The 21,856-nt window shown below is 38.1% G+C and overlaps 1 protein-coding gene across 3 annotated transcripts in view; it reads left to right on the top strand.

Annotated features, from left to right (window-relative positions):
- The window catches only part of PDSS2 (decaprenyl diphosphate synthase subunit 2), a 261,592-nt gene that overhangs the window by 190,000 nt on the left and 49,736 nt on the right, over positions 1-21,856 (top strand). For all 3 annotated transcript variants that reach the window (XM_029223452.1, XM_029223451.1, XM_029223453.1), the window contains 2 exons: positions 16,541-16,714; positions 17,655-17,786. In XM_029223452.1, the coding sequence (XP_029079285.1) occupies positions 16,541-16,714; positions 17,655-17,786 (306 nt within the window). The remainder of the gene's footprint in view (positions 1-16,540; positions 16,715-17,654; positions 17,787-21,856) is intronic.

Genomic DNA, 21,856 nt, shown 5'->3' with positions numbered 1-21,856 from the left:
CAACAGACAAAGGATTAATCTCCAAAATATATAAACAGCTCACACAGCTCAATATTAAAAAAACAAACAACCCAATCCAAAAATGGGCAGAATACCTAAATAGACATTTCTCCAAAGAAGACATACAGATGGCCAAGAAGCACGTGAAAAGCTGCTCAGCATCACTAATTATTAGAGAAAGGCAGATCAAAAGTACAATGAAGTATCACCTCACACCAGTTAGAATGGGCTTCATCAGAAAATCTACAAACAACGAATGCTGGAGAGGGTGTGAAGAAAAGGGAACTGTCTTGCACTGTTGGTGGGAATGTAAACTGTTACAGCCACTATGGAGAACAGTATGGAGATTCCTTAAAGAACTAAAAATAGAATTACCATATGACCCAGCAATCCCACTACTGGGCATATACCCAGAGAAAACCACAATTCAAAAAGGCACATGCACCCCAACGTTCATTGCAGCACTATTTACAATAGCCAGGTCGTGGAAGCAACCTAAATGCCCATTGACAGACGAATGGAGAAAGAAGATGTGGTATATACATACAATGGAATATTACTCAGCCATAATAAGGAACGAAATTGGGTCGTTTGTTGAGACGTGGATGGATCTAGAGACTGTCATACAGAGTGAAGTAAGTCAGAAAGAGAAAAACAAATATCATATATTAACACATATATGTGGAACCTAGAAAAATGGTACAGATGAACCGGTTTGCAGGGCAGAAATTGAGACACAGATGTAGAGAACAAACGTATGGACACCAAGGGGGTAAAGCCGCGGGGTGGTGGGGATCGTGGTGGGATGAATTGGGAGATTGGGATTGACATGTATACACTGATGTGTATAAAATGGATGACTAATAAGAACCTGCTGTATAAAAATAAATAAATAAATAGAAAAAACCTATTTATTAGGTTTATAGACACATGTGTAATTTAAAGAAAAACCACTACTGTTACCTTGATATCAATGTCCCAATCTGCTTTTTACCTATATTTACATGCTTGGTACTAGTGCCTGTGGTGATTTAAGAAATACTGTTCATAGTGTGTTCTGTGTGTGCATGTGTGTGTGTTTCATAAGAGATAAAATGGACAAATGAGTCACTGGCAAAAGAACAGCATGACTGTGCAGGGGAAAAAAAAACTTCATCCCTAAAAGGAATAAGGAGGCTATTTGAGGCTACTTTACAATCATCAGAGTCCACAACTATATACCTCATTAAAGAGTGTTTGCCTTCATTGATATGGCTGCAAAGAAAAAAAAAAAAGTGATAGACAATAATTAGAAATATAGGGTATTTGTACAGGTTCATTTCAGTCTCTTTGTCTGCAAAATATAGCATTTCTAGTCTTTCATGAGAAGCCCCAAGCTAGAACCACCCAGCTGAGCCACTTCTGAATTCCTGACCCAAAGCAATTGTGAAACACAATGAAAGTTTATTATTGTTTTTTGGGTTTCTTTTTGCAGTACACAGGCCTCTCACTGTTGTGGCCTCTCCCGTTGCGGAGCACAGGGTCCGGACGCGCAGGCTCAGCGTCCATGGCTCACGGGCCCAGCCGCTCCGCGGCATGTGCCATCTACCCGGACCAGGGCTCAAACCCGTGTCCCCTGCATCGGCAGGCGGACTCTCAACCACTGTGCCACCAGGGAAGCCCTTATTATTGTTTTAAGCCACTACGTTTGGGGTAATTTATTATGCAGCAGTAGATAATATACTCATCCATGTCCTTTGCCATATAATTGTGATGCATGTGAACAGGGTGTTCTTATATTCCCTTTAACCCTGAGCTTAGCCATTTGATTTGCTTTGGCTAATAGGAGGCTCTCTTGGGCCTCTGCCATCACCATGAGAAAAACATGTCCTGGCTAGACTGCTGGTCCAAGAAGAATGGGAGACACTTGGAGCAGAACCTCTCCACCCAACCCAGAGACATGCAGTGAGAAGCAGAGCCACCAATCTAGATTAGCTGAATCCCAGCTGGTCCACAGACACATGAGCAATAATAAATGATTATTGTTTGAATCAACTGAGTCTGGGGGTAGCTTTACCACGAGTGAACTGGAGTCAGATGGAGTCAGAGAATCCATGGGAACCTGAAGGTCTAGGCCAAGCCCTTAATTAGGGTTCTGATTTGAGGAGCTAATTGGAGGCTTCTAGCCTGAGTACCGAAGCCTTGCCTTCTAGGGCTAGGACCCACTTAGTAACTGGAATGCCAACTGCCCCCTGGCTGGAGAGAGCAGAGGTTTGGTATTTGGAATTTCAGGAAATCCATGTCAAGACTGTTCACAAAGCACCTACAGTGGGGTTTTTTTGTGCTTTTCCTTACGTTTCCATAGTTTATTAATTCTCTTATGAAAAATCTGCATAATCACCACAAATAAAGTCATTGCAAAATCTGCACCTTCTTTTTGCCAGCACCAACTTCCTTCAGTCTGTTTTTGTGTTCTTTTCACTGTTTTCTTGAGATCTTTTTCTTCTCATAAAGACCATGTCTTGCAAGTCTGTGTTTGGCTTCATGAATTGTAAATCATGCTGAAGCCAGGTGTCTTGCCACTACCAAAATGGGTTTTTTTAAGCCAAATTCAAAGATGACATCAAGTGTGGTTTTGTACATTTTAGCAAGTTTTTCCCAAATTTCTGTCTAAGGCACTGTTGCCTTCCTTCCCAGGATGAAGGTCATCAGTGATCATTTGTTTCCACTGAAGTAGTTGGTTGGTCATGCACTCCCTGGTTAGGATTTATACCATGTTGTTCATGATGGCAGTCAGTCCTCAGCAGCCGGAGAGGACTACAGTGTTTTATATGGAGACATTATTGTGCAGTGTGAAAACAGAAGCACGGGATAGTGATGGAAAATTCAGAGCTTTGCAGACTATTCCCATAAAAATGGGTGAAGGTGGCCAGGGGAGGTTGACTAGAGAAAGGAAATAAGTGCATTTGAGTTCAAAGAAGCTAATTAACCTTATTAAAGCGGAATGGAACTCATACTGAAAATTTTCTTTTATAGGTTAGAAATAGGAAAATTTCATTTTCCATTCTTTGAAGTAAAAAATATCCCAAGTATATATACATGTAAAAAGTACCTTTAAAAGAAAGCCTATTTTAAGAGGTTTGAAAGTGAAACAGTGAGTACAGTATAAAAGCATTAAGATACTCTGGGGTGTATTTCATTGGTACATTTACTCACAACCTGTCTCTCTCATTGTACCCAAGGCATGTATTAATGAGCTAATAAAACATGCCATGTCATGTTTTATTGTTTGCTGGGCATCTGTTCAATCTTGTATCACTCACATATCCAAGACTTCAAAGATGCTGGTGGTGGTGATAATAAATACCTATAATTTTACTAACATCCCTTTTTCATAAAGTAGACACAGTCTTAAGTCATTCGTTGCAAATAAAACTGTTGAGTTTATTCAGATTTAAAAGCTATTGAGTATGGTTTAAATGTTTTATTATTATGAAATATATCAAGCATACAAAAGAGTGTATATGACAGATCTATACAGTTTAAAGACTGAAAATAAAATAAAACACCTAGGTGCCCACTACCACATTTAAGAAATAATGCTGTCTATATTTTTTTAATCCACAAAATGTTTTTATTTAAAAGAAAAAACAGAAAATGTATTGTGAAGTAAGCTTATTAGAAATCAAATATAGGAATATTATATTAGATATGCAAAGGTGAGAAAGCAAAGGTTGATACAGATATGAAGAAGGCAGAAAAGCCCTTGGTGACTGAGAAAGCTAAGTGTGTATAATAGCCCTTTCGATTAAGCAGGCCCTCAAGTTTAGAGTGGGTATGGTTGGTGAATGTTTTTATTTGATAAATGTTTAAATTGAATTTGTACGCCATTTAGAGGTACTCCAGGTCACTCACTGTCAGCTATCGCAGCAAAGCATCTTAAAAGGCAGTTTATTTGCCTGAGAGATGAAGCATCACTATTAAGCTTGTAAATTGTTTAATAGAATACCATTTTGATCACAGGACAAGAATAGACCATTCAGAAAATGAAGCCCAAGACCTCAATTACCATCTGTCTATATGCCAGTAAGTCCCGATTTAATCTCCATCCCAGATCACTACTGAATATTTTGCTGCTTATTCAATATTTCCCCCTGGTGGTATCACAGGCATCTCAGACGCAGTACTTATAAGACCAGATGTATGACCTTTCTCTCCAAACCCATTCCCTTGTCCTCTGTCTTCATGAAGAGCACCACCATTCATCCAGGCTCTCAAGTCAAAAACTTCCGAGTCATCCTTAATACTTCTGCCCTTCACCAGGCTTAGCCCCATGGCTGCCTTACTCCATCTCCTGTATCACCACCTTAGCCAAAAGCGTAACTGAGAGGGAGCAGAGAAAGCAAGTTGCTTTCCTCAGCACTCTCTTCAGTAGTAGACTGTGGTGGTTAAAAACAAACCAAAAAAAGGCCACAAATTCTTTAACTCTCCTCCCATTGTCTCCTATCGAGTGGTGAGGATATATGACCCTTGAACCTCAGTGGGCTTGTGGTCCCCTCAACTGGTAGAATAGCGTAGAAGTGACACTATCTGAATTCTCAGGCTGGGCCATAAAAGGGTCTCTTAGAATTGCTCACTCTCTTGAAACGCTCCCTGTCTCTGCCGCCTCTCAGAATTTAACCACCATGCAGTGACAGACCATGTGTAGGTGCTCCAGCCCCCCATCCCAGATGGGCCTGATGTGTGGGGGACTCAGCCAGTTCATTGGAAGTGGACCTCTAGCAGTTCAATTCTTGCAGCCCCAGCCCTCTGAATCATCCCTAGCTTTTTAGGCCTTCCCACCTGAGGCCCCAGACATCATGGAACAGAGACAAGCTGTCTTCTCTGTTCCCTTCCTGAGTTCCTGACCCACAGAATCTGTGATCATGATAAAATGGTGGTGGTTTTTTTGCCCGTGAGTTTTGGAGTAGTTTGTTACACAGAAATAGATAACTAGAATATAGATCTTTCCAACATGCTGGTTAAGACCATGCTGAAAAGATGTTGGGAGAAACAGTATAAATATACTTCCAAAACATCACTGATTGAATCCTAAGATTTATAGAGAAGGTAGTTACTTTATTCAGCCCGGGCTGCCATAACAAAATACCATAGACTGAGTGATTTAAACAACAGAAATTTATTTTCTCGCAGTTCTGGAGATGAGAAGTCCAAGATGAAGGTTCTAGCAATTCAGTTTCTGGTGAGAGCTGTCTTCCTGGTTTGCAGATGACCGCCTTCTTACTGTGCACTCACACAGTGGAGAGAAAGCCGAGTAAGCCCTCTGGTGTCTCTCGTTATAAGGACACTAATCCCTACCCTTATGACTAATTTAACCTTCTTTACATACTTACTGTAAATATAAATACACTGGCAGTTAGGGCTTCAACATATGAATTTTGCAAGGACACATACATTTGGTCCACAACAGTAGTCAAGAGCAGTACCTTGTTGATGCCCTCACTCCCCCACCATTGATGGCACAGGCTGCGGCCTGGCTTTACCCCATGCCTCCCCCTTTTGCATGGTCCAAGATGCCATCCTCTCTTGCCTGAGCAATTCCAGTAACCTCTTCCTTCTCCGTGTGTTCAATCCTCCCATCTTCTAGTCTTTCTCCACACCACCAGAGATCTCAAAATGCGGATCTGATGCTGCTGTTCCTTCATCTCAACCCCCAGTAACATCTCATCACTCCATGGATAAATACCGAAATCCTGACGGTGACCCAAAAGACCCTGCATAATCCGACCCAGTCTATCCCTCCAACCTCACCTTGTACCATTTTTACCCTCACTGTCTGCATATCAGCCCCAGTAGCCTTCTCTCATTCCTCAGACAAAGCATTCTCCTTTGTATTTACAATCCTTGCATACTTCTTCACCTTTACTAACTTATCCCTTATTCATCCTTCCTGTGTCAGCTCAAGTGTCACTTCCTCAAGAAAACTACTCCCCAAAGCCCCAGTCTCAGTCAGGTTCTTTTATTACTGCTGTCATAAAAGTATGTTCATTTTCCCCATTGGAAGTGTCTCAGTTTGCAGTTACATATTTATCTGTGTGGTTATCTGATTGTCTGGCTTCCCTTCTAGACTGTAAGAACTGTGAATGCAAGGACTCTGGTTTTCTCACTGGTGTGAACACCTAAAACAATGCCTTGTCTGTAGAAGATACTCAGTAAATAAACAAATGAATGAATGGAGGAAATACAAATGGTTAATCAATGAAATTACTTCCCATATTTAAATGAAATGCCACTTTTCACCTGTTAAATTCACAAGTAAAACAATAATTCTACTCAGTGACAAGACAGTCTCAAACTTGGCTGGTCAGTGTGCATATCAGAGCCTTTCTATAAAACAACTTGCAGAATATTTTAAGAAACTTTAAAATGTTCAAATCTATTGTCCCGGGCTTCCCTGGTGGCGCAGTGGTTGAGAGTCCGCCTGCCGATTCAGGGGACACGGGTTCGTGCCCCGGTCCGGGAGGATCCCACATGCCGCGGAGCAGCTGGGCCCGTGAGCCATGGCCGCTGAGCCTGCGCGTCCGGAGCCTGTGCTCCGCAACGGGAGAGGCCACAACAGTGAGAGGCCCGCGTACCGCAAAAAAAAAAAAAAAAAAAGAAAAAAATCTATTGTCCCAGTAATTCTAATCATAGACTCTATCTCTAGTAGCCAGCTTCCAAGGTGACCCCCAATGAGCCCCACCTCCTAGTATTCTGAGTCTAATTCCTTCCCATACTATACTAGGTTGGTCTGTGTGACCAATAGCATACGGCAGAAATGATGGTGTGTCACTTCCAAGATTAGGTTATGAAAGATTGTGACGCTTCCCCCCGGAGTGTGCTCTCACTCTCCCTCATTCTACTGGATCACTTGCTCTGGGGAAGCCAGCTACCATGTCATGGGAGCAGCCCTGCAGAGTGACCCACGTGACAAGGAACTAACACCTGCTGCCAGCAACCACCCGAGTGAGCTTAGGAGCGTATTCTCCAGACCCTTTTTGTGGCTGTTCCCTGAGCGTACAGCTTGACCACAGTCTCCTGAGACATCCTGAGCCGTAACCAGCCAGCTAAGCCATGCCTAGACTCCTGACCCTCAGAAACTCTGAGATAATAAGTGTGTGTTGTTTTAAGATGCTACATTTGTGGATAATTTGCTATGTGGCATAGATAACTAATACTCCATCCTAAGGAAATTCTTCCTAAAATGTTTTAGTAGTTTGCTGATGTTGGCAATGCAGACTTTATATAGTATAAACATTTCTCATCTTAAGGAATGAATTAATTCATTGAACTGCTTTCAGCTACAAAAAATGGGAAATCCAATTAAATAGACATAAAAGTAAGGAAACATGTTTTACTCTAACTGAGCATGCAGAGGTAGTCAGGCATCAAGGGACAGTTAACATGACAACTCCAGATATCAAGGTTTTCTCTATATCTCTGTTCTGCTTCCTAGTGTCCTCTTTATTACCAAGCTTGTGACAGTTTGGCTACAGTAGTCCTGGGTGTGGCTCATCAAGACAGAGCAACATCCACAGGTGCCACTTTTGCCTGGATCTCTTTCTGGGAGCTCTGCAGTATACTTTCCTCATGTCTTATTGCCTAGAATTGGACCACATGCCCATTCCTAAGTTAATCATTGACAAGAGCAGTGACTACCTGAACAAAATTAGGGTTTGTTAGTAAAGAGAGAGAGGGAAGTAGATCCTCGGTGAGCGACTATCGTGTACACAGTAGGGAGCTATCTTGTTTCACTTTTTGAGCAGCTCAGATTGCTCTTGCCTCTCAGTTCCCGCTGGCCACCACTATATGTTATCCCTGCTTACCTGGAATATAACTTAACCCCTAATGGATCTTCCAGTTGTTGCCCCTCCAGTCCAAACTGCCTCCGAAGCAACCCATCTAATTGCATGTGTAGTCATATGACTTCCTGCTAAAGACAGTTTTCTAGCACCTAAGTAATAAGATCCAACCCTCTGGACCTCTCACCTACCTGACTAGCCTTGTCCTTCTTCATCTACCTTTCCCACTGTCTGCTTCAACAATATGGAACTAATATTGATGCCCCAAAGTCATCTCATACCTTATCTTCCTGGCTAATTCCAGTTTATTATTCAGAGCCTGATTCAGCTAACAGTTCTCCAACTGAAGCCTTCCTTGGTAAAACTAGTCACTCCCTTCTCTGTGCTGTAAGCATAGCTTTCTTTTCACATACCATACTAGTTCCTGTGTACTGTCTTTCTCCCTTACTGAACTTCTGCTAAAGGTCAAGGAGTAATACCTAATTCTCAAATCTGTAGTGCCTGGCGTAGTAAGCACACACAAAAATTAATTGAACTGCATCTACTGCACATTTACATGGTATATCAAGCACCAACATACACTGCACGTTTCACAGCAAGCCAAGTTTCCCTTTGGTGCTGTTTGTTCATCTCAAAGAATTAAGCAGCGTTCCCTACTGCCCCTACCGTGCAACCCCTCTGAAGACTCTGCTGCCCTCTAGCTGTTCAAAGCTTTCCCCATCCCAAGGATACCCCTTGCTGAAGGATTTGAGCTGTAAAACAGCCTTCCCTTCTCCATCCTGACCCCTCCTCAACATATCATTCCCATACATCTCAGCAAGAACTGACTCGTGGGGAGTACAGGAAGGGGCTGGCTAGCCCTAGACCAAAGAATTCCTGACTTTTAAATTCCCTGACAACCATTCTCTCTAATGTGTGAGTAAAATTTTAATAGCTTTATTTATTATATAGAAGCACTTTTTAAAACAGACTTTAGTTATACATTTATCACATCTTATCAGTTTCTCTCCCATGATTTACATAGATACCTACTTTACTGTCTCCAGTGTGATTGGATTATAAATCAAAGCAAATTATTTCATCCTATTAGATGATGCTGTTAAAATGTTATACTCTTTCCCCCTTCCTCAGGATTCCTGAAAAAATACTATGACATCTACTATTCCTAATCTTGTTACTTATATGCTCTAGATTCTTGGATCTTTTCAGTGGATATTATTAAAAGACTTAATTTACAGGTTTAAAATGCTTTGTTGATACATAAATGAAATGTGTCATTTACTCTTAAATACAACCTACTTTTTAGACTGTAAAAGATATTTTTAAGTATTTCTACTATGTATTAAGCAAAATAGAATCTGACTGCTATACAGCTAAGACCCATCTCTGCCATTTACTAATGTCTGATCATGATCGAAATACAGCCTTCAAGTCTCCTTACCTACTGAATGGGAATAATGATAATTAAGATTTTTGAGAGGTAATAGAATAATGAACATGAAAGTGTCATCACATATTGTTGACTCCCAGGAAATATTAGATTCTATTCTCCCCCTTGCTTTCTTCTTATCCCTAAATTTAGGGAGTCTTTTTGAAATTTTCCTTGACTTTAAAAAAATAAATAAAGCTGGTAAACATTTTGGCTGTTGTTTAGCTTCTCAAAATAGCTGAAAAGGCTGATTCAGAGCAAACATTTAAAATGGTGAAATGTGGCATTAGATCTGATCTCTTATCAGACCCAAATTTATGCTGCATAAATATACAAAGATATATATTTTAAAGATAAATTATAAAGGTAGCAGCTCAGTATATGAATCTGAAAGAAGCATGACAACAGGAAATATTTGCATGCTTTCTTTAAAGTACTTTTAACACTCTTCTTCTCTGATAATGTGAAAAATAGAAGTTTGGCTCGGCAGGTTCCGGTTGGGGCTTGAACATCTTCCTGAATCAATTAGTTTGCCTTTGTTCTGTGACCATGGACTAGACCTTTAATCCCAAGCAGCCACTTTACAAACACACTTTGGTTTCATGTAAATAGGTATGTACAAATGTATTACCACCATTAGGAAAGCAACTCAAAGTACACATTCCCCAGACAGCTCAGTAGCAGAACAGAATATTATATCTGAGTACAACCACCAGTGCCACTGTCTTGGGAAACATCATCTTGCAAGCTTCCGGTTTTTTTTCCTGTATGTTTTTTGAACTAACCTTGCTTGAGCAAAAAGGTCATGTTACAGTGAATGAGAGACCTACATTTTAAAAATTAATATCCTTCAGTCTGACAGTCCTTCAATAGGTATGTTGACGTATATTACCTTTCTGAAAAAGAGAAAATCCCATCAAAAGTCAATGTTCACTGAATGTATCCTCCTTCTATAAACTGTACAGATGTAAGTTGATGCTGTAAGTATATCTGAATCTCATTTACTCTGACTGCTGTCATTCATTTCACACCAATTCTGTATATCTGATGTCTGAAGATACTAATTTGGATGTGGTTATCAAACTAGTTTCTTGGTATTTTACAATTGTACATTAACTTTTCCTTTGTAATAAAGCATGCTCTATTAATGTATACATGGCAAGCTGACAGAAATGAATAGAGGGACTTTGTTTCATTTGTAACCAAGGTCACGATAGGTAATAATTTAATGTTCAGGTAATAAATTTTCAGATTAATTTAGGAACAGAATTATTGTCTTATGACCTGATTAACTTATGATAGCAGATTTCAAGGGACTATATATTAAGTGTTTCTTGGCTATCTGAATTTTCTAATTTTGTTTTCGGAGATTGTGTATTAATTGAATTAAAATGTAGAAATGGTGAATAATAAAATGTCTTAATCAGAATAAGGAAAATATAATAAAACTGAATCTTTGACCATTGGAGATCTTCCAAGAATTATTCTGAGATAGAACTGTATTGATTTATCTATTATATTAATATCCACATATAGATAGATATAGATGTCATTCCTGTATCGTGAGCTTCTTGAGGACAGGCTATTCATTAATAAATATTATTAATAAATATATTCCTATCTATATTGCTTTACAAAGAACCTAACCCATAATAGAAACTAAATGTTTGTTATATGAATACATGAGGATGGTATACAAACCACGAAAAGTTAATTGAGAATCATATAACTTTTTAAAATGTTAAGCATTTGAGACCAAGAAATGTAAAATTTTATATTCATTACCCTTTTTTAGGAACTTTATTTTTATTTTATTTTATTTTTTTACATCTTTATTGGAGTATAATTGCTTTACAATGGTGTGTTAGTTTCTGCTTTATAACAAAGTGAATCAGTTATACATATACATATGTTCCCTTATCTCCTCCCTCTTGCATCTCCCTCCCACCCTCCCTATCCCACCCCTCTAGGTGCTCACAAAGCCCCGAGCTGATCTCCCTGTGCTATGTGGCTGCTTCCCACTAGCTATCTATTTTATATTTGGTAGTGTATATTTGTCCATGCCACTCTCTCACTTCGCCCCAGCTTTCCTTCCCTGCCCCGTGTCCTCAAGTCCATTCTCTACATCTGCGTCTTTATTCCTGCCCTGCCACTAGGTTCATCAGTACCGTTTTTTTAGATTCCATATCTGTACGTTAGCATACGGTATTTCATTTTTCTCTTTCTGACTTACTTCACTCTGTATGACAGACTCTACCGGTCATATTTGAGATGCCTGTTTCTTCACAGCCTCACCAACACTGAGTGATGCTTTAAGGCGGTGGAAAGTGGTTTGTTTGTTTGGTCAGAAGCCTCCAAATCAAGATGTTGTCAGGGTTGTATTCCTTCTGGAGGCTCTAGGGGAGAATCCCTTTCCTTGCCCTTTCTAGTTTCCACCTTCATTTCTTGGTTTGTGGCTTCATTCTCCATCTTCAGACCCTGCTGCCTCCCTTTTATGAGGATCCTTTTGACTGCATTAGGCTCATCCAGTTAATCTGGGATAATTCCTCCATCTCAAGATCCTGAATTAACATAACTGCAAAGTCCCCTTTACCATGTAAGGTAACATTCACAGACTCTAGGGATTAAGATGTGGCTATCTTTGTGGGGGACCATTATTAGCCTACCACAGGGAGATTTGTCATTCATCTGTGATAGAAAGTGCACATACCTTTCCTTATTGTCTTTTGTCTTCTATTGTTTGTGGTTCTTTTGCTTTTATTTTTTGCTATGTAGAGTTTATCCTGATAAATTGTGTGAAATGCAGAGCAGTCTTAATTTTCTTCCAGAAATCTATTCAGTTGTACCAGCACCATTTACTGAAAAGTCCAACTTTTCCCTAAAATATAGTAAATTCCTGTGTATAGTTTGATTGATTGCTGGACTTTCTGTTTCATTCCATCATTTGTCTATCTAAAAAGTGCACTTTTTTTTTTTTTAATTACCGAGGCTTTATAATATAGTATCTGGTAGGGCTAGACATCATTAGCTCTCCTCATCTACCCTTCTTCCCCCCACCTCACCCTACACTGCTCTTCTTTTTCATGGCTTCCTGATTATTCTGGTTATTCTTCATGCTGTTTCCAATATGAACTTTAGAATCAGCTTATCTGAGTTGGGGGGGGGAGGGGGGAGGGGGGGTGTTAATTTTATTGGAGCAACTTTATGAAGTTGGATCTTACTATCTTTAAACATGATATGCCTTTATATTTATTTAACTTGCTTTCCTTCAGTAGTATTTTAACATTTTTTATATCAATTTTGTACATTTCTAAGTTTATTCCCAGCTTTTAAATCTTTTTTTCATAGATATAATGTAAGAAAAGGCCCTATTTACAATACTTTCTGATTAGTTTTTATGTATGAAAGCTATGGTTACATCTATTATGTTAATTATAAATTATGTTGATTTTATATGCTGCTACCTTACTGAATTATCTTCTTGTTTTAGTAGTTTTTTTGTTTAGTTTTGTATATTGGTCTTCCCCAATATACAGTTATACTGTCTTCAAATAGTGATAGTTAAACTCTTCCTTTCTAATTTTTATACAGCTATCCTTTTCTTGCCTCTTCTATTACATTGTTAAATAGCAATGGTATTGTGTTCATCTCTGTCCTGTTCCTGATTTTAGGAAGAAGGGCTCATGTGTTTCCCCATAAAGTATTTGCTGACTTTTGGGTGATCATGCATGCTTGTGCACACACACACACAAACACAGGCACCTGTCATATTAAAGAAATATACATCTGGAATGAGGGCATTTTTTTTTCCTTGTTAAAATAGTTCCTGTTTCTGCAGAAACTTATTAGATTAATCTGTGATGGATGAGTTATCATAATTCAAGTATACAGTTCTTTTTTTCTATCAACTATTCATTGTCATGCAATAGTAAAAGCATTAAAGATGCAGCAAGCTTACAAAGTACTATCTTCTAAAAGAAATAGGAGGCATTTTCTTCTTTATTATTGTACTTTTGGTTATGCAGACACTTAGATATTATAAATTTTTATATCCCCCATAAATCTGGTCAGAAATTACTTTTGATTTTGTTGATTAAGTTAAACAGTCTATAGTAGGATAGAGTACGGGGTACAAGTGGTCCAAAGTAAGATAAAAGACAACGATAAAAATGATAGATCTTAAAAAAGAAACTGAGGGGCTTCCCTGGTGGCACAGTGGTTGAGAATCTGCCTGCTAATGCTGGGGACATGGGTTTGAGCCCTGGTCTGAGAAGATCCCACATGCCACGGAGCAACTAGGCCCGTGAGCCACAACTACTGAGCCTGCGCGTCTGGAGCCTGTGCTCCTCAACAAGAGAGGCCGCGATAGAGGCCCGCGCACCGCGATGAAGACTGGCCCCCGCTTGCCGCAACTAGAGAAAGCCCTCGCACAGAAACGAAGACCCAACACAGCCAAAAATAAATAAATAAATTTATAAAAAAAAAAAAAGAAAGAAACTGGTTTATGCACTAAACATTTTGTGTTTTGGTCTAATATTAACATGACGTCTGTGTAAAATGACAAAAAGAACCAGTGTTGAATCACATTCGTTATATTTCCAGTCATTCTGCATTATCCCAGATTGCTAAATATGTTCTTTGCATGAAGTTTGAATTACTGTATACATTTAGTGTCCTATATGACATTTTTGTCATTGGTAGAGATTTCAGTAATTAAAATGGGAAACAGGAGCTTAGGTTATTTTCCTTACCAAAACTATGTTCCTTGGAACCACATTACTGTGATGGTTTTCGTGTTCTTGTACATTGGATGTCTTAAGCTGAGTGCAGTTTAGGGGATTCTTTCTGTATAATTACAGGAAGGTCTTTCTTTCCTTCAACACTGTGATCTGACCTGTGACAAACCTGTACTATAGTATGTAAATGGCTAACAAGTCAACTGCAAACCAACTGAATGTACAAATCTTAGTGCTGGTGCTGAAATCTCTTCAGAGTAGTGATCATGATCTCAAAGTTTATTTCAAAATTTGCAAGCATCAAGTGTCAGTCATAACTGAAGATGAAACACTAATGAATCCTCATGCTTTAGGTGTACTTGCTTTTTAGATTTTTTGGTTCTCTGCTATTTTTACCATACTGTTTCATTTAAATTTCCTACACACAGGACTTCCCTGGTGGCGCAGGGGGCCTGGGTTGATCCCTTGTCAGGGAATTAGATCCCACATGCATGCCGCAACTAAGAGTTCACATGCCACAACTAAGGAGCCTGCATGCCACAACTAAGGAGCCCTGGAGCTGCAACCAAGGAGCCTGCCTGCCGCAACTAAGGAGCCCTTGAGCCTCAGCTAAGGAGCCCACCCACCGCAACTAAGACCTGGCACAACCAAATAAATAAATTTTTTTTTTAAATATAAATAAATTTCCTACACACTAACTTCGTTTGTGCCATTGAAATAAAATTGCAATATATTACATTTATAAAAAAAGAAGAAATGCGCATCTGTTCCTGTTTTATTCAGTGCTTTTTTCCCATCAAGAATAGGAGTTGAGGGCTTCCCTGGTGGCGCAGTGGTTGAGAGTCCGCCTGTCGATGCAGAGGACACAGGTTCGTGCCCCGGTCTGGGAATATCCCACATGCCGCGGAGCGGCTGGGTCCGTGAGCCATGGCCGCTGAGCCTGTGCGTCCGGAGCCTGTGCTTCGCAACGAGAGAGGCCACAACAGTGAGAGGCCCGCGTACCGCAAAATAAAGAAAGAAAGAAAGAATAGGAGTTGAATTTTGTCAAATGCATCTTTAGTATATCTGGAGAGATAATATGGTTTTTATCTAGGTTTATTAATATGATATTAATTTCACATATTTTAAAATCCATTCTCAGATTTCCAAAATTAAATGCTATCATTTATTTGCAATGTTTTATGAAGCAGTTTATGCACTGTTTCTCCCCAAGTGGCTTTTTGATTATTACACAATACTATGTTGCATATGTGTAACTGTTGCTATAAGTGAAACTCTCTTTTTGCTTAAAAGCATGTAAAATTAAGTTGAGAATTTGATCTGACCAGTGGGTTGAAGATTCCCTTCAACATGGTGAAAGAGGTGGGACTAAATCTAAGATCATTTTTTAATGGTGTCTAAGTTTTCTTATTATTTTTTATTTTGTCCCCAAATAATGGTGGAAGGAGAAGGATTGTGGTATGGGCGGCAGGAAGTAAAGTGTTTGAGTTAATTAATCCTTCTGGATGGGTTCTAGTTAGTTTGAGGTTTCAAAGAAACACCGTAAAATGAGCATCATTATGTATATCACTTCATCATTCTTGTCCTCAGAGAGCTAACTGCCTAAAGCAGAGCTGTCCATTAGGGTAGCCACCAGCTCCTTGTACCTATTGAGTACTTGAAATGTCACTAGTGATGTGCTGTAAGTGTAAAATATACACTGATTTTGAAAAGTTTGTGTAAAAAAAGAATGTAAAATATTATTAATAATTTTATATTGATTATATGTTTTATTTTATTATAGTAATACTTTAGATATATTGGGATAGATAAAATGTCATTAAGATTAATGTCACCTGTTTCTTTTCGCTTTTTTAATGTAGCTACTAGCAAATTTTTAATTGCATATGGGGCTTACATTATAATTTCATTGGACATCACTGGTCTAGAGTCAGTAGGTATGTGTATGCTTATGCTTACTTAAAGATACTACCGTGATTTTCGTAATGTAAAAAGATGAAATTAAATAAACTACAGTTATGTCTTCCCTTATCATCTTGTTTCTTCTTATGGGAATAAACTTTGATGAATAGTATGATCTAATCATACTCCATTGTAATGGGTTACCTTCTCTCTGATTTTTTCTATCTACCTGCTTATAAGAGATTGCAGTTCCTTCGCTATGCCCTTGACATTTTAACATAAGTTAAAGACAATAGGATTCTTATGTTTTGGAATACTAGCACTTAATTAAGAACTGATATGAATCTAGAAGAGAGTTAGTTTGAAGGTCTAAATTTCTAATTTTGCCTTATAAGTATATTTTAATAGAAGTTCCCTAGCTCAAAATAAAATTTCTTCAGCATTTCTTTCATTTTTTCCCAATTACCCTAAAAAAGCAGTTCCCACCTCCTTAGTTCTCTTTAGGTAGAGGTGAGGGTCAGCATCTTTTAGTTCTGTCTTGTTGCAACAGCCTGAGTGTTTTGAATAGTTCATTTTTTAATGCTTATTCTTCAAAAACTGAAACAAATTACTCCTAAAACCTTTTTAATCTTGGCTTTTGTTGCAATTTTTAGGAAAATCATATCACAGATGATATTGGAATATTAACTTGGAAGAAGCAGACTTTTCTCTCCCATGGTGCCTTATTAGCAAAGAGCTGCCAAGCTGCAATGGAATTAGCAAAGCATGATGCTGAGGTTCAGGATATGGCATTTCAGTATGGGAAGCACATGGCCATGAGTCATAAGGTATTTGCATACCCTTTCTATTTTTTCTGTACTTAAATAGCTAAAATGATACACAAGAAACATTTTACCATTTAATGAACTGCTTTTATATCTCAAAAACTGTCTATTGAGTACATAAAATCTATCATTTGTGGTGGTTATTACATAATATAAACAGTATGATTGGTGAGTACTGTATAATTTTGATAGAAAGCTACAGCTTACTTAAACCATATTTGTGATGTTTGTCTCTTCTTACCACCTGAAAGGGTTCTTGAAAGAACTCTTGCAAATTATTAAATAACATGTAATGTTGCCAGTCACAAAATGGAAGAATATTTGCATTTTTGTTACAGTTCCCTTATAGTTCCTATGTAAAACAAACTGTGGAAAGTTAATGAAATTTAGAAATATATGGAGCAAAGTTGAAAGCTTTAATTCCAATAACTGATTCTTTTGAATGGGTATAATGAAATATAAAATGTCTCAAGATTAGCTGTTATTTTGTTACCTCCATGTATATGTAATTTTAAATTCCATTTAGTACATATTTCTTAGATGCCATTTAAATAGCTCATAAGAAGGGGGAAATATATACAAAAATATGTAATATCTCCAGGTGAGTTTTTATGTACTTTATTAAATCTTTGATTAATTTATTTATTATTTGATTATATTTATTAAATAAATATAATTTATGATCCTTACCTTGAACTTAAAAAGCAAAATAAAGGCTGCTGCCAAATAAAAAAGGAATATGTTAGGGGAAAACTATTTTAAAAGTTTTTTTAAGATTATTGTTAATCATATGAGCTGTTCTTTTGCTTATTAAAGTACATCTAAAAACTGAGTTCCTTAAGCTTAATTTTTCACTGTAGTAACTGGTGCTTTCTGAATATGACTAAAACATGCCAATGTATATGCATTTCGCTGATTTAACTCTTTTCACTACTCCTTCTAGATAAATTCTGATCTCCAGCCTTTTATTAAAGAAAAGACCAGTGACTCCTTGACTTTTAATCTAAACTCAGCTCCTGTAGTCTTACATCAGGAGTTTCTTGGAAGAGATTTGTGGATTAAGCAGATCAGAGAGGTAAAATGAAATTACTCTTATTTTAGGTGCCAATAGTATTTGGTTGATTTTAAAACATAACTCATATTTTATGATGATCTAAGACTGATCAGCCATATGGAGCATATAGATCAGTCATATAAGAGCTTATTCATATAATAGGTAAAATTCTTAATTTATAATATACATTTTTGAGAGGTAAGTGTTAGTTAAAAGTTAGAGACTGCAGTACTGTGTTTTCTTATTATCTGAATTCATAGAATAGTGCAATACAGAATCTGTGCCTGTGGTAAATACTAATTAACTCAGATGATTTTTTTTTTCTAAAGGCTTTCAAAAATTGGGCTATGGTAATAGCATCACCCTTTAACTGACGGCAATTTCCCATATGTAGACTCTAGCACAAGCTGCAGAATTCCAGGAGTTCTGCCTGTCACTTCATTGGGTTATTTTAAAACAAACTTGGATCCTGAGTACTCAAGTTCTGAGGCATTATCAAAGGAAAAAAAAAAAAGTATGGTTAAGTAAGAGGGGTAAAGGGACTTGGGTGAATTTTCTACTTTTTTGTGGGGGAGGGAAGGTATGGAAGATGAGAGGGAGCTTTTTTAGGTTTTTCTTAAATCCAGAAATTTTTTTGGTTTTTTTTAAATCCAGGTACAAAAAGTTCTTGCCTTTCTATCCAAAACTTCATGGAATTTATTTAACTTGGTGGTTTTAATTGATTGGGTTAATCTGAGACGGGACATGGGAAAGCAGGCACAGCTGAGGTGGAGGTAGATGGCACACTTCAAGTAGAGAGGGCCTGAGCTTTCTGCTTTTGGAAAGATAAGATTTTCCCTCTCCAACCACTCCTCCCTAATTGATCTCAAAATACTTACAGCCAGCTTAAAATCCGTTATATTCACCAGGTAGAAAATGAGAGGATTCCTTTCTGGGGAAACTGTCAAACCCAGAGGAAAAGCCCTGCAGATGTGGACTTTTGGGGCTCCCTCAGTAAACATGCCGTAACCCTGGCCAGCTGCCTTACAGTGAGGTCCACCAGTTGACAAGCCTCAGAGTATCCAAGGGCACAGAACATCCAACTGAAGTAGAATAGCTAATAAAGGACCACTGGGCATTTGACAGCAGCCTCTGCCATGAAAGAACAAGTCAAAATCAAACTGATTAAAAAAAAAAAAAAAAAAGAGGAGGGAACTTAGAGGAAACAGAGGCAGTGCAAGGGGGAAAAAAGACATTTCCAAATGTACTACAATCAATATATTCAGTGAGATAAGATATTAAATCCATGAAATAAGAACAGGTGATATGTAAAAAAGGACAATTCAAGAATAAGAAATCAGAATTATAAAGTATAAAAATATGAAAGCAGATTTTAAAAAAAAATTAGAAGAAGGGGCCTCCCTGGTGGTGCAGTGGTTAAGAATCTGCTTGCCAATGCAGGGGACACAGGTTCGAACCCTGGACCGGGAAGATCCCACATGCTGCGGAGCAACAAAGCCAGTGCGCCACAACTGCTGAGCCTGTGCTCTAGAGCCTGTGTGCCACAACTACTGCAGCCCATGCACCTAGAGCCCGTGCTCTGCAACAAGAGAAGCCACTGCAGTGAGAAGCCCACGCACCGCAACAAAGCATAGCCCCCCCGCTCACTGCAACTAGAGGAAGCTGTCACGCAACAATGAAGACCCGAGACAGTGAAAAATAAATAAATAAATAAATTTATTTTTTAAAAAAATCAGAAGAAGAATGGAAGACATTAAAAGAATCTCCCAGAAAATTGACTAAAAAGATAATAGAAAATAGAAAAGATAAGAAAATTAGAGGACCAATCTGAGAGATCTTATATCTATTATGAGTCCCAGAAAGAGACTTAATGAAAATGGAGGTGAAAAATTAATAAAGAATTAAAAGAAAAGAAAAATTCTAAGAAATGAAGGACGTGAAGGTGTCTCCAAATTGAAATGGCACTCTAAATTGTGAATTTTAAAAGACCTACACCAAGTGACATCATTATCAAATTTTGAAACAATGGGGATAAAGAAGAGATCTTAATACTTCCAGAAAGAAAAACCTACATACAAAGGATCAAGAATCAGAATTCTCTTAGTAGTGACACTGAAAGCTTCAAGACAATGAAGTAATAACTTCAACATTCAGAGAGAAATTGTTTCCAAATTAGAATTTTATGCCAGTCATATTATCAAGTGTGATGTTAAAGACAATTAAAGCATAAATAAAGTCTCAAAAAACTTACCTCCTAAGCATCTTTTTTTAGGGAGCTGGTGATGTATTCTATCAAGGGAATAACCAAGAAAGAAAAAGATGTGGAATTTAGGAACTAGGGCATCAGACATAGGTGTGAGATGATGGGAATTCCCAGGACAATATGAAGGGAAGAATAATAAACAACAACAAGAATGCCAACCATAAGAGAACTACTTTGTGCCAACCACTGTTCTAATGAGAAACCTGAAGCAGAGAGAGATTAACTTGAGCACAGTCACACAGCACTGGTAAGTAGTAGAGCCAGGATGCAAACCCAGGCAGCCTGGCTACAGGGCCCACATCTGTAAGTACAATAGCATGCTACATTGTCTCTCACCCATGCAAGTCCTAGGCTGTTGGCTCTGCATCCAGGCTCAACTGGGGCAAGAGGACAGAGATCTCCAGAAGTAATATCTCCAAGGAAACAATGGAACTGATGATCCCCTAATGTACTTGGCCATATTGAGAATTTAGGGACAAATTAATAACAGGAACATAGAAAGTACCAGTTAAGAGTAAGAGTACCAGTTACCACTGCTGCATAACAAATTACCCCAAAACTTAGCTGCTTAAAATAATCATTTTATTATGTTCATGGATTCTGTGGGTCAGGAATTTGGACAATGCACAGAAGGGATGACTGCTCCATGATGTCTGGGGCCTCAGCTGGAAAGACCCAGAGGCTAGAGGTGATTCAGTGATGCTGGGGACTGGAATCATTTGGAATCTCCACTCACACCTGGCACCTAGGCTGGGCTGTCAAGAAGACCAGGCTTCTTAACAACCAGAGTATTCACACGTGGCTCCTCCACTTGGCTTGGCTTCCTCACAGCATGGCAGCCTCAGAGTAGTCAGACTTCTTTCTTGCCAACTCAGAACTCCAAACACAAGTGTTCCTTCCAGCAAACAAGGCAGAGGCTGCATCTTCTTTTATGACCAGCCTCTGAAATCACCCGCCATTTTCATGATCTCCTATCAAAATAGTCACAAGCCCACCCAGAATCAAGGGGAGGGGCTGTATACCTCACCTATCACTGGGAACAATTTCAGAGAATTTGGGGCCCACGTTTTTAAACAGCCACATTAAACATATGATATGAAATGAGGCAGTTCTTAGCTGTAGTGAATAAATTTTTAATGTATAAGAAAGAAAATGTAATCATAATACTTAACATGGCTTAGAGGATAATAATTTATATAGCATAAAAATGTAAATACCAAATACTGATTTAAACCAAAAAGTATAATCACTGGGGAGAGGGTAGGGGAAAGGAATGTTTTTGGTCACGTAAGAAATGTAATTATTCCTTTTATCATAGGATCAATAGATAATGTCTTAAAATTTAAAAATCAAGAAAACAGTATTTGAAGATAAACAGAAGAAACAGCTAAAGTGAGGGAAATGAGACAGACAAAGTCTGGAGAGTGCTAGGATATTTTGTTAGAAGTCTTGTGTTATTAGACTCTTTAAATACTATACATAATTTAAACCTTTGGTTTAAAAGTTTATATACTTTGCTATAGTAATTGCACTTCTAGTAACGTATCCCAAGAAAAATAACAGAGATGTGGGCAAAGATTTACATATTAAAATATGTAGTAAAATACTAATTATAAAAGGAAGAAAATGAAAATTGATCCATTTGAAAATAGAAAAAAGTTAAATGAAGTATAGTACAATAAAATATTACACAACTGTTGAATATTGTATTATGAGCATTGTATTTGTGTGTTTTTTGACAGCTGAACCAAAAATGTATATACAGATGGTGTTAGTGGCTCTAATTGGATTACATTAGAATACATTGCAGATACACATTTTGGTTGAA

Source organism: Monodon monoceros, unplaced genomic scaffold, assembly GCF_005190385.1.
Source record: "Monodon monoceros isolate NGI ecotype Baffin Bay Population unplaced genomic scaffold, NGI_Narwhal_1 Super_Scaffold_15, whole genome shotgun sequence".
NCBI classification, from domain to species: domain Eukaryota; kingdom Metazoa; phylum Chordata; class Mammalia; order Artiodactyla; family Monodontidae; genus Monodon; species Monodon monoceros.
The sequence above is the reverse complement of the archived record's forward strand: the minus strand, read 5'-3'. Positions and strand labels throughout refer to the sequence as shown.